This window comes from Coregonus clupeaformis, chromosome 6 (genome assembly GCF_020615455.1).
Source record: "Coregonus clupeaformis isolate EN_2021a chromosome 6, ASM2061545v1, whole genome shotgun sequence".
Taxonomy (NCBI): Eukaryota; Metazoa; Chordata; class Actinopteri; order Salmoniformes; family Salmonidae; genus Coregonus; species Coregonus clupeaformis.
The window spans coordinates 11,146,903-11,160,990 of record NC_059197.1 but is presented as its reverse complement, the minus strand read 5'-3'; the positions used below and the strand labels follow the sequence as shown (position 1 = coordinate 11,160,990).

The 14,088-nt window shown below is 44.0% G+C and overlaps 1 protein-coding gene across 1 annotated transcript; it reads right to left on the bottom strand.

Annotated features, from left to right (window-relative positions):
- Positions 1 to 1,059: 1,059 nt before the first annotated feature.
- LOC121568221 (eukaryotic translation initiation factor 2A-like) lies at positions 1,060 to 7,835 on the bottom strand. The gene is made up of 14 exons (XM_041878775.2): positions 7,775 to 7,835; positions 7,347 to 7,416; positions 7,168 to 7,239; positions 6,829 to 6,947; positions 6,297 to 6,396; positions 4,557 to 4,639; positions 4,239 to 4,312; positions 3,983 to 4,127; positions 3,762 to 3,878; positions 2,843 to 3,417; positions 2,270 to 2,383; positions 1,958 to 2,074; positions 1,566 to 1,631; positions 1,060 to 1,420 (listed from the first exon to the last, which is right to left on the bottom strand). The coding sequence occupies exons 1-14, from the start codon at positions 7,800 to 7,802 to the stop codon at positions 1,331 to 1,333; spliced, it is 1,770 nt and encodes a 589-aa protein (XP_041734709.1). The 5' UTR covers positions 7,803 to 7,835; the 3' UTR covers positions 1,060 to 1,330.
- Positions 7,836 to 14,088: the final 6,253 nt, after the last annotated feature.

Here is a 14,088-nt window from a genome sequence, read left to right as displayed (position 1 = left end):
GTCCCAAAGAACACAGTGGCCTCCATCATTCTTAAATGGAAGAAGTTTAGAACCAGCAAGACTCTTCCTAGAGCTGGCCGCCCGGCCAAACTGAGCAATCGGGGAGAAGGACCTTGGGCAGGGAGGTGACCAAGAACCTGATGATCACTCTGACAGAGCTCCAGAGTTCCTCTGTGGAGATGGGAGAACCTTCCAGAAGGACAACCATCTCTGCAGCACCAATCAGGCCTTTATGGTAGAGTGCCCAGACAGAAGCCACTCCCCAGTAAAAAGCACATGACAGCCCGCTTGGAGTTTGCCAAAAGGCACTTAAAGGACTCTCAGACCATGAGAAACAAGATTATCTGGTCTGATGAAACCAAGATTGAACTCTTTGGCCCGAATGCCAAGCATCACGTCTGGAGGAAACCAGGCACCGCTCATCACCTGGCCAATACCATCCCTACGGTGAAGCATGGTAGTGGCAGCATCATGCTGTGTGGATGTTTTTCAGTGGCAGGGACTGGGAGACTAGTCAGTAGAGGGAAAGATGAACGGAGCAAAGTACAGAGAGATCCTTGATGAAAACCTGCTCCAGAGCGCTCAGGACCTCAGACTTGGGGCGAAGGTTCACCTTCCAACAGGACAACGACCCTAAGCACACAGCCAAGACAATGCAGGAGTGGCTTCGCGACAAGTCTCTGAATGTCCTTGTGTGGTCCAGCCAGATCCCGGACTTGAATGCGATCGAACATCTCTGGAGAGACCTGAAAATATTTGTGCAGAGACACTCCCCATCCAACCTGACAGAGCTTGAGAGGATCTGCAGAGAAGAATGGGAGAAACTCCCCAAATACAGGTGTGCCAAGCTTGTAGTGTCATACCCAAGAAGACGCGAGGCTGTAATCACTGCCAAAGGTGCTTCAACAAAGTACTGAGTAAAGGGTCTGAATACTTATGTAAACGTGATATTTCATTTTTGTATTTTCTATAAATTTACAAAAATGTCTAAAACCTGTGTTTGCTTTGTCATGATGGGGTATTGTGTGTAGATTGAGGGGATTATTTAAAAAAAAAATCAATTTTAGAATAAGTCTGTAAAATAACAAAATGTGGAAAAAGTGAAGGGGTCTGAATACTTTCCGAATGAACTGTACATTGCATAGCAATAGTGTCTTGATGCTTTTAAGTTTTTAAGGCTCAAATGTATGTTAAAATGTGAGAACAAGCCTTCAACTGCAACGTGTCTCCACGAGTAGTAAAAATTGTATGAGATCCGAATTTATGTCCATTATAGATAGCTTTACGAGCGCTCTTGGGTCTTGATCATATGGCAAGGATGTTTTGTGTTTTATTCATGAACAAATTCAGTATTTTCTTTTACTAGTTGAAGATCCTCAAGCTCTTTCATGAGTTGAGACTCCTTTTCCATCTTTTCAAGCTAAAAGAGATAAACGACAACGGGCAAAAAGAGAATACATATTTTAGCAACACAATTCTCTAATATTTTCAAGTTGAATATACAAATGTAAAAACTGTGGATATATATTGACTGTGTGCGTGACAGTAGTTTCTTAGAAAAATACCTGGTTCTTTTGAATGGGTTTCCCAGTTGCTTGCAGCGCTTTCAGCTCGTCGATAGCTTTCAGTTTCTAGGGGTCAGTTTGAAATAAGCAGAATTAACGTACAGCTAAGCCATTCTCAACACCAAAAGGGCAACACTTGACGTGAAACTGACTGACTCATTTTTCTACAGTATGCTTGTGATAAATCATTTTCATAGCAGTGAAAATAGCAGTGAAAATTAAAAAGGTCAATGACATTATGAAGAAGTAAAACCTGCTTCACCACAGACGTATATTGAATCTGGAAAATTACTGTAAGGTACATTTGTAAGAAACACAGCTTTCTACAGGTACTTCAGCCACCCACTGATACAGTAAATACTGACTATTAAACAGAGACCGTGTTTTTTCACCTTCTTTACGTTCTTGATCTTCTTGTCAAGTTCTGGGTCGCCACAGGAGGGTTCAGGCTGAGTGCTGCTGGCTGGAGAGGGGTCTGACTGGGGCTCAAGGGCATCTGGGTTTATCTCCTACACAAGCAGAAAAACACAACTTTATCAACCCTGGCGGCTTTATAGACATCACAAAAATAACACACACACAACTTGAGATCACTGACCTCGCTACCTCCCACTCTCCCCATCTGATAACTTAGACAAGAGCAATTCTCCACTACAGTCATTCATTACGGCACATTAGGAGAAGATCGTGCAAAGCATCTTTACCTGTTTGGCTGCTTTCTTTGCCTCTCGTTTTTTCTGGTTCTTCAGAGCCGTCTTGGACAGCTGCTTGTCCCCGGTGGCGCCAGGCCTCATGTTCTGTGGCGGCTCCTCTTCATGCTGACAGAGAAAAGGGTGGATATTTGTGAATCTTTTTCATCACTATTAGGTCTTCCTCCTCAGGGGTGGATTCAATACAATACAACTTTATTTGGCCCTTTAAAAGGATAGTTTACCCAAATTACAAAACTACATATTCGTTTCCTTACTCTGTAAGCAGTCTATGGACAAGGTAAGACAGCAATCAATGCTTTGGTTTTGTTTCCCTGGCCATTGTCTCCAAATGCTAACCTTTCAGCATTTACAGCACAAAACCAATGCTTGGTATCACTAATATTAGCACCAATGCATTTTATGTCCAAATCATCCCAAAGTGTCTAAAATGTATTGTGTAGTTCATTAAAGTTACTTAAATATGATTTGGACATGAAACAATCCCTTTAAAGGCTCATTTTTGTTTTACAATTGAATGGCTACTGAAAACAACCCAAAGCTGACCCCTGACCATCCTCTACTCACCAGTTTGGAGCTGGCTGTGACCGGTTTATTCCGCAGGGCAGGTGGGCGGTAGGCCTGGGCCGGCTTGGTCTCTGTGCTGCCCAGCTCGCTGGGTGCTGCCTGGTACTTCACCGGCCTCTCAGGGAACGTCCCGTCTGGGAAGGGCTGCCACACAGTCTCCCAGAGCTCTGTGCCCGTCGGCGTGTCCTGCTTGTACAGAACCGTGCCGGTGTAGTGCCAGATCTTGTAGCCGTTGCTGACACGTAGCCGGGGGGCACAGGTCGATGTGACAATGTGTTCACCGTCCGGGCACCAGGCGAAGTGGGTGGAGTCGGGCGCCTGGGGCTTGGACACCTGCTTCCACTTCTTGACATCCCACACCTCCATCTGGCCCCGCAGGTTCCCGAAGCCGGCCAAGACCAGGACGTGGCCCTGGGGGCTGTAGTAGACGGCGTTGCGGGGGCCCGTGCCGAAGTCGAAGACGGGGTCGCACTTGAGGTTGTAGACAGTAGCCTTGGCGGGCATGAAGCCATAGACCACGCAGAACTCGGTGGCGCTTGGGCTCCATGCCACGTCGTAGATGGGCCCGTTCTTCTCTGTTCACAACACAGATAGATACCACACGTTTATGAACCACAGAGCATCAACTAAATTCCTTTAAATGAAACCTGGGTGTAAGCAGCGAGGCTCGAGCTGCTCAGAGTACAATTGCGCTCTGTTTTTTTTTTTTTAAGAATGACGCGCTGCTCACGCCCGAGAACACTTAATAATGTGGCTCGCGCTCAAGCCAGCAAAAGCTACACGTCCAGCATAACAGCTAAAAACATACCGAATGACCATCGCGCCAGTGTAGCTCCCCTGGTATTTTACATATCTTTGCCTTCAGACATACAAATAATGGTGGTGTAAAACACACTATATAAAGAATCTGCAGACTCACGTAGCTGCACGGCAGAAGTCTCCCCATTGGTGGCCAAGTAGTGTAAAGTCTGTTCTCCGTAGTATGAGGCCCCTGTTTTATCCACCTCTACGCTGGCCTGCACCAGAACCGCAGTGGCTGATAGGAAAAAAACAAAAGCCGTCATGGCAAAAAACGACAAACTCTTATTAGGATAACGCAACCACACATTCTCCATAACATTATTATCAACGTTGACCAACCTTTTTTGTTCCACAGCATGGTCACCCTGTCAGCCTTGAAGAAACTCTTGTTGGCCAGAGCGCAGGTCGCTCCACCAAAGTTGGGGTATTGGTATAGCCGGACAAATGAGGGGGCACCTTTGCTCCCAGGGACATAAACAGCCACCTTCAGAAACACAGTGGCAAATGTCAATACCCTGTTATATAGTCAGCTAACCAAACAGATACATGAATTGTTACGTTTATCGGCAGGAAACAAGATAAAACAGAGGTATACTTTACTAGGCTGACTTCCCGGGGACAGCACAAACTCGGACACCTTCTGCAAGTGAAGCTTATTGGCAATGGCGTCTGGAAAAAGAGACGATTAACTAATACAAATATTGGTACTTTTACAATAGGAAGTGCACAAGCGCTAACTAGTTCTCTCAATAAATGCTTGTTTCTGTGTCACATCAGTATGGAGCTGCCATCATGACTAGTTCTCCATTGTTAAGGAGATCTCTTGACCGCAACGGGAATTCCTGGTTGAATAAACTTTCAATAAATAAATAAAATCTATGTGCACAAGAACGTGGGCAATGAAGATACTTACTAAAATCGTTGTTCTCAAAAAAGTGAAGTTCATTGTTAACACTCCTGACCGCAATCTTCTCGTCATCTGACCAGCTTGGACACCTGTACATATTGACAAGACAAAAACAAGCTGTTCTGAAAATAAAGGTCATGATGCAAACATTAAACTAAAAACTCTCAACATTTTCAGTTTCTATTCAATGGAGCGAGGGGTGATAATGACCGAAAGCAGGATAAAGTGCTGGCAGACATTATCTAGCCTTCCCAAGTGCATCATCTAAGTAACAGAGATGGTTCATTGAATCACACTCACATGATTATTAACCTTGTCCAAGACTTGGGCCTAGGCTTTAGCTTAGTGGGCACACCGGAGACCCAGGTTCTAACTCCTCATATCTGTGATGGGTACACCGGAGACCCAGGTTCTAACTCAGTCATATCTGTGATGGGTACACCGGAGACCCAGGTTCTAACTCAGTCATATCTGTGATGGGTACACCGGAGACCCAGGTTCTAACTCAGTCATATCTGTGATGGGCGCACCGGAGACCCAGGTTCTAACTCAGTCATATCTGTGATGGGTACACTGGAGACCCAGGTTCTAACTCAGTCATATCTGTGATGGGTACACCGGAGACCCAGGTTCTAACTCAGTCATATCTGTGATGGGTACACCGGAGACCCAGGTTCTAACTCAGTCATATCTGTGATGGGTACACCGGAGACCCAGGTTCTAACTCAGTCATATCTGTGATGCGTACACCGGAGACCCAGGTTCTAACTCAGTCATATCTGTGATGGGCGCACCGGAGACCCAGGTTCTAACTCAGTCATATCTGTGATGGGTACACCGGAGACCCAGGTTCTAACTCAGTCATATCTGTGATGGGCGCACCGGAGACCCAGGTTCTAACTCAGTCATATCTGTGATGGGTACACCGGAGACCCAGGTTCTAACTCAGTCATATCTGTGATGGGCGCACCGGAGACCCAGGTTCTAACTCAGTCATATCTGTGATGGGTACACCGGAGACCCAGGTTCTAACTCAGTCATATCTGTGATGGGCGCACCGGAGACCCAGGTTCTAACTCAGTCATATCTGTGATGGGTACACTGGAGACCCAGGTTCTAACTCAGTCATATCTGTGATGGGTACACCGGAGACCCAGGTTCTAACTCAGTCATATCTGTGATGGGCACACCGGAGACCCAGATTCTAACTGAGTCATATCTGTGATGGGCAACACATACTCATTTATTTATTGACCCTTATTTTACGAGGTAAATTGAGTGAGAACATATTCTCTTTTACAGCAACAACCTGGGGAAGAGTTACAGGGGGAAGGAAAAGGGATGAACAAGCCAATTGGAAGCTGGGGATGACTGAAATGGGCCAGGTTGGGAATTTAGCCAGGACACCGGGGTAAACACCCATACTTTTATCATAAGTGCCATGGGCTCTTTAGTGACCACAGAGAGTCAGGACACCCGTTTCAATGTCCCATCCGAAAGATGTCCCCTTTACTGCCCCGGGGCATTGGGATCTCCTTAGACCAGAGGAAAGAGTGCCCCCTACTGGACCTCCAACACCACTTCCAGCAGCATCTGGTTTCTCATCCAGGGACCAAACAGGACTGACCCTACTTAGCTTCAGAGGCAAGCCAGTAGTTGGATGCAGGGTGTTATGCTGCTGGCTAATCCTCTGCATTTCCTCACAGATGGACAAACACACAATAATAGACAATGGTGCAAACTCACCATCCCTGTACCTTCTTCTGGTAGAGAGCCTTGAGGCAGGTCCCAGTTTGCAAATCCCACAGCTGCAAGTTGGCATCTCCCTGTGGGTTTTCCTGTGTCTCTGACAAGAGCAAGGGAACATACCATTACATTACCTATTGTAAATATGAGTGGTAGTGCAGCACAAACTACAAACCATACATTGCAATGGACATGACATTCAAATTATATCTAGTTTAAAACGGAATCCATTTTGACTCCCTACTTGTGTACCTGGTTAAGGGCTCTACACACTACGCAAACAGAGTGACGTATACGGTCCGTTCGAAAAATTAAGTGGAACAAAAATTCAGTGAAACAAAAGTACATAGAACTACTGTACGTAGAAAGTGACGCTCCGTCGCTCCGTAGTGTGTAGAGCCCTTTAGTCGTTAATAGATTCCAGAAAAATGCTAAGGAGTACAATATCAAGAGTCAGTGCTTTCCATTTTCATCATCTAATCAAACCTTGTTATAATTTGTATTGCATTTCAATGTAGTTATGGAAACTTACTGCTATACACCTGCCATGTAGCCAGCACAGTGTTCAGCGGAGAGAACTCCAACATTGCAGTCTTTGGAAGGTCAAAGGACCTGACTTGTGAGCCATCTGCAACCTTCACAACAGTGACCCTGACAAACAAAACATGGGCATGACAACTACTGTGATCGGACCAGAGACTCAATGCTTGCAAAAGATTCCAATGACTGAAGAGGTAGTCTACAGGACTAATGTCACTCACACTACAGCATGCAAGGGTTGTATACTACTTCTGCATACTGATACATAGGGCTCGGGTCAAAAGTGGTGTACTATATAGTGAATCAGGTGCCATGATGTAGATTTTCTTACTTCTCTCCATTGCACCATGCAAACAATGTCCCATCCTTGCTGAAAGCCACATATCTACTTTGCCGAGGGTCCCTGAAAATGAAAGGTTTAGTAAATAAAATTGCATTTGCAACACATGCACAGTGATCGATTTGGCTAACAATGTAACATTATGTTAAGTCTGATAGAACGGGACTGACCTTTGAAAATCGGCATTCTTCTCGCAGTTTGGTGGTCCACGGAGCAGCACTGTCCCGTCAGATCCCCGGACTGTGATCACAATAACAGCAGCAGTTAGTCTCAAATCACTGCTGTAATAGCTATGTAAAATTAAATAATTAGCTACATTATCATCAGCAGGAGATACATCTGATTGGAACAGAATTGGGCTTGCGAGACAGAATACTACAGTGATTGGCTTGCATGCTACAGCATCTGGCAAAATGTTTCGAAAACATTTGGCAAGCTTGTAACATTACTCTGACAAGAGCAGGTCACAATCGACTTTTAAGTAAGGAAATGATTCAACATTCCAACTCACGTGACAGTTAAGGGGGGCCGTTGCGTATATTCTACAACCCAGGTTAACGTCTAAAACAATACTTTACTCTTCAATGAAATAACCCACCTGCTAAGAGAGGTGTGGGAGTCGCCATGATGTACAGGAAAGAGAATAAACTGCAAAAGGAAATGCGGAAGTCTCAATAAAAAGGGGGCGTGTCATTGGAACGTTGGCCACGTCATCATAAAATGTGTGACTAATCACATTTCTGACCATAATAAATTCACTACTAAGTTGAATGTTGTTTATAAACAAATACATGCTGATCTATTTAAAAAATATATTTGTATTAAATGCTTTTAGCCATTTTGTATTCCTTCTATGAAAATCAACAACATTTGTGGAATGACACGACCACGGAATAGCCCTTCATGTGTGGGAGTGGTCTACTTTGCGTGTACGTTGACAAATTGTAGACATGCTGCCCGGTGGATGCAGATTTCACTGAAGGACCAATGGAATGGTCTAAAATGCGCAAAGTCCAATACGCCCGGGCACCGGGCCATGCAAAACGAACTCCACCATTCACTCATCACTAAACGCCGACCGAGCTCTGGAAATTAGCCTACTGTCTACATTTGACAGCAACAACTTCATAAATAATCGATATCTAAAAGGCTACAATAAGCTTAAACAATGGTGGCAAAACAGAGAATACGCATGGCCAACGAGAAACACAGCAAAAACATCATGCTGAGAGGCAATGTGGCCAAATCCATGGCAAGTTTTGGGATAAAATCAATCAATAGTCAGTGAAGACTGTACTAGATACATTTATATTTGGTTTGAAAATAATAGCCTAGCTACTTGTTTGAATGGTTTCAAAATATCTAAAAGTTTACTTTAACATTTTGATGTATCTTGATGTTGGTTTCTGATCTATTTCTGCAGAGAAATCCAGGTGATGACAAGGTGGCAGTGGGGTGGCTTCTGGCGTTATTCATCTTTGTCGTCTGCGGATCAGGTAAATGCATATGTACAGTGTACACGAACGTTTATTTCCAATGATGTATACAAACACGTTATACATTATTGGTTTATTCCCCCATGTTTTAGAACCTATTGAAAATGACTCTAGGCCAATATCTCATAATAAACCAATTGTTTTAGAGCGGCTAATATTACGTCATTCAGGTTAGGAGTACCCCATTCATAGACGCTATAACTACCTTTAGTGCTTATTGATGAAGGTATCTTCTTCCCGGGGGACTTTAGTTAAGAGCCCCACGCTTGTTCTGAACTAGCCTAATATGTACTCTTAAGGAGCTTAACATGACCGTTACTCCTTCAGGCCCAAGGACTTTATGCTATGTTCAGAGGTAGACTGAACAGACAAATACTCTAAACTTGAATCGATTCTCAATTGTGATACGGTTCTAGAAACCTAAAGCCCTTTACTTTCACATTGCATCAAAAATTTCACAAATGCAATATACACACACACATACTGTACACTGTTTGAACCACCTTTATCACAGTTGCAGCCAACAGTATTTTTCAGGTGACATCACGTTTCTGGCGGCCTTCATCTTTTACACACACACAGGTGTTCAGAGCATGCTATAGATAACTAATTAGCACAGGTGGTCCCTTTGTCTTCCGTAAACACCTACTGTAACATGTAGATATGGCTTTGTGGGAATACTAACCATATAAAAGGTGTATATGAATTTAACGTTTTGTTTTTTGGAGAGAGATTTTTTTATGATATAAAACATAAGGTCCTCATGCTTCCAAAACCTTACCGCAAGCGATTCGTGTTCATGCTCAGACTGAGAGTTTGGGCTCTTAACAAAACTCCCCCATAAAATGTATATAGTATGTATGGGCTGGAAGTAGAGGCCTAAGCGTTGTTGTTCACTAGTTTACTCCAATTGGGGAAGGGGTGGTGGGGTTGGAAAGTAATGAAGGGAAATATAATGCAAAAAAGGATATGTGTGTGTCTATATATATATACATATATATATATATATATATATATATATATATATATATATATATATATATATATATATATGTGTGTGTATGTGTATGTGTGTGTGTGTGTGTGTGTGTGTGTGTGTGTGTGTGTGTGTGTGTGTGTGTGTGTGTATATATATACACTGCTCAAAAAAATAAAGGGAACACTTAAACAACACAATGTAACTCCAAGTCAATCACACTTCTGTGAAATCAAACTGTCCACTTAGGAAGCAACACTGATTGACAATACATTTCACATGCTGTTGTGCAAATGGAATAGACAACAGGTGGAAATTATAGGCAATTAGCAAGACACCCCCAATAAAGGAGTGGTTCTGCAGGTAGTGACCACAGACCACTTCTCAGTTCCTATGCTTCCTGGCTGATGTTTTGGTCACTTTTGAATGCTGGCGGTGCTTTCACTCTAGTGGTAGCATGAGACGGAGTCTACAACCCACACAAGTGGCTCAGGTAGTGCAGCTCACCAGGATGGCACATCAATGCGAGCTGTGGCAAGAAGGTTTGCTGTGTCTGTCAGCGTAGTGTCCAGAGCATGGAGGAGCTACCAGGAGACAGGCCAGTACATCAGGAGACGTGGAGGAGGCCGTAGTAGGGCAACAACTCAGCAGCAGGACTGCTACCTCCGCCTTTGTGCAAGGAGGAGCACTGCCAGAGCCCTGCAAAATGACCTCCAGCAGGCAACAAATGTGCATGTGTCTGCTCAAATGGTCAGAAACAGACTCCATGAGGGTGGTATGAGGGCCCGACGTCCACAGGTGGGGGTTGTGCTTACAGCCCAACACCGTGCAGGACGTTTGGCATTTGCCAGAGAACACCAAGATTGGCAAATTCGCCACTGGCGCCCTGTGCTCCTCACAAATGAAAGCAGGTTCACACTGAGCACATGTGACAGACGTGACAGAGTCTGGAGACGCCGTGGAGAACGTTCTGCTGCCTGCAACATCCTCCATCATGACCGGTTTGGCGGTGGGTCAGTCATGGTGTGGGGTGGCATTTCTTTGGGGGGCCACACAGCCCTCCATGTGCTCGCCAGAGGTAGCCTGACTGCCATTAGGTACCGAGATGAGATCCTCAGACCCCTTGTGAGACCATATGCTGGTGCGGTTGGCCCTGGGTTCCTCCTAATGCAAGACAATGCTAGACCTCATGTGGCTGGAGTGTGTCAGCAGTTCCTGCAAGAGGAAGGCATTGATGCTATGGACTGGCCCGCCCGTTCCTCAGACCTGAATCCAATTGAGCACATCTGGGACATCATGTCTCGCTCCATCCACCAACGCCACGTTGCACCACAGACTGTCCAGGAGTTGGCGGATGCTTTAGTCCAGGTCTGGGAGGAGATCCCTCAGGAGACCATCCGCCACCTCATCAGGAGCATGCCCAGGCGTTGTAGGGAGGTCATACAGGCACGTGGAGGCCACACACACTACTGAGCCTCATTTTGACTTGTTTTAAGGACATTACATCAAAGTTGGATCAGCCTGTAGTGTGGTTTTCCACTATAATTTTGAGTGTGACTCCAAATCCAGACCTCCATGGGTTGATACATTTGATTTCCATTGATAATTTTTTTGTGATTTTGTTGTCAGCACATTCAACTATGTAAAGAAAAAAGTATTTAATAAGATTATTTCATTCATTCAGATCTAGGATGTGTTATTTTAGTGTTCCCTTTATTTTTTTGAGCAGTGTATTACTGCACTGTCGGAGCTAGAAACACAAGCATTTCACTACAACTGCAATAACATCTCACAGTTAATGGATTTCAAGCAAAGATTTAACCTCAAAGCCACCCTGGAGCTTTCAGAACATCTCATGAATACATTTGTAGGCAGGTACAGGTCAGAGGAGTGTCCTTTTAGCACGGTCAAGTTAATAATTAAGCTGTGAATGATTTATCACATCACCCAGACACTACAAAGACCTGTTTGTCTATCCTAACTGAGCTGCCAGAGAGGAAGATAATGCAATGACACCGTGAGGCCATGGTGATTGTAAAATAGCTAGAGTGTTTTGGTTCGGATGGATAAAAAAACAACAACATTGCAGTCACTCCACAATACTAGCAGGGTCAAAAGAAAAATGGTGCAAAGCCCACATAAAACATATTCAGTCTTGAATGCCTGACACTGGATAAGAGGTTCACATTTCACCAGGACAATAACCTAAAATAAGACCAACGCTACACTGGAGTGACTTGCCAAGATGTTCAATGTCCCTGAATCCCTGTTTTTACCCGGTTCTAACATTTGTCCTGATCTTGGGTAGTGCTGAAGATCCGTGTTACAGCACTATTTAAACGTAAAAGTAATTTCCGATTGAGCCAACATATGCAGCGTTTACTGTGAATGCGGTCTCTGCGAATTTAAAATAGGATTGTAGCACAGATCTTCAGCTCTACGGATTGAGCCACTTGTCCACAATCAGATTGTGCCCACATTGACAGGTGGCACCATTGACTTATGTCATCAGTATGTGTCTTTAATATATACAGTGAGGGAAAAAAGTATTTGATCCCCTGCTGATTTTGTACGTTTGCCCACTGACAAAGAAATGATCAGTATAATTTTTATGGTAGGTTTATTTGAACAGTGAGAGACAGAATAACAACAAAAAAATCCAGAAAAATGCATGTCAAAAATGTTATAAATGTATTTGCATTTTAATGAGGGAAATAAGTATTTGACCCCCTCTCAATCAGAAAGATTTCTGGCTCCCAGGTGTCTTTTATACAGGTAACGAGCTGAGATTAGGAGCACACTCTTAAAGGGAGTGCTTCTAATCTCAGCTTGTTACCTGTATAAAAGACACCTGTCCACAGAAGCAATCAATCAATCAGATTCCAAACTCTCCACCATGGCCAAGACCAAAGAGCTCTCCAAGGATGTCAGGGACAAGATTGTAGACCTACACAAGGCTGGAATGGGCTACAAGACCATCGCCAAGCAGCTTGGTGAGAAGGTGACAACAGTTGGTGCGATTATTCGCAAATGGAAGAAACACAAAAGACCTGTCAATCTCCCTCGGCCTGGGGCTCCACGCAAGATCTCACCTCGTGGAGTTGCAATGATCATGAGAACGGTGAGGAATCAGCCCAGAACTACACGGGAGGATCTTGTCAATGATCTCAAGGCAGCTGGGACCATAGTCACCAAGAAAACAATTAGTAACACACTACGCCGTGAAGGACTGAAATCCTGCAGTGCCCGCAAGGTCCCCCTGCTCAAGAAAGCACATATACAGGCCCGTCTGGCAGGAAAACTGGTCACAATGCAGACAAAGGTGGACGGATAAGACAGTTAAATACCGTATAAACGCATGTCTGAAAATGTGGGCACAATCAGAATGTGGACAAGATCAGGATGCATGTTAGAACCAGGTATAAACAGGGCCTAGTCTCAGTTCTGACTTAAATCTGCATAAGAATTTGTGACGGCAAAGTTGGTGGAGACCTTTTCAAAAAGTGGGTAAAACTGCTGCTAAAGGTGCTTCCACCAAGTATTGACTCTGGGGTGCGAATAAATACCTTTCTTGAAAGGTTGTTGTGAATAAATCCCAATGTAATGTTTTTTCCTGTAAAGGTACGGCAAGTAATAGAAAACAGTGCAAGGGAGAGAATGCTTTCCATAAGCACAGTGATAGCTGCATCATATTTACACCCTTTATCTCAAAACAAATTACTATACTGTTTTGAATGACACAGGATCTAGAAATATCAACTCTGCCCTAGACATTTTAACAAAGTGAGATATATCAATACTACAACCGCATAAAAAATAAGTAATCACATTTAAAGGGTGAACAAAGCTAGTATTCTCTGTCTGGATCTTAAAGTCTGATGTCCTTGATGATGAATTAAGTTTAAGGTTGAGTTCTGGGATCTATTCCATTTATGACCTGGATTCAAGAGAGTACTGTCAGAGTACAGCCTGCTTAAAGGAAGACTCAGCCATATGACAACATCCTACAAACCGGGGAAACTTCCTGTTTACAGACATCAACAACAACAGAATGTTGATGTGCTAAGACTGACACTATTGGCTCTAGACTAGAGGGTTGTTTCCATTGGTCAATTATCTATTGATTCTAAGGTTAAACTTAAGGAAGGTTTTCTGTTTTTGATCACGTAAGGCTATATTTTGAAAGCTCACAACCCCTGCGTGAATAAGGTCCAATATGTGGCAGTCTTGGCAGATTTGAATTATCAGGTTAGTATTTGTAAGCAGGAAGTCGTCATGCTGTGTATGATGATGTCATATTGCTGAGTTCACCTATACTATTGTAATTGTTGCCACCTGTATTCCACTACGGCTAGCGGTGAGGCTCAGGTGGTACAGCTGTGGGTTCATCCTCTTTCCTCCATGCCTCATTCTTCCCTTCCCTCACTCACTTCATTCAGC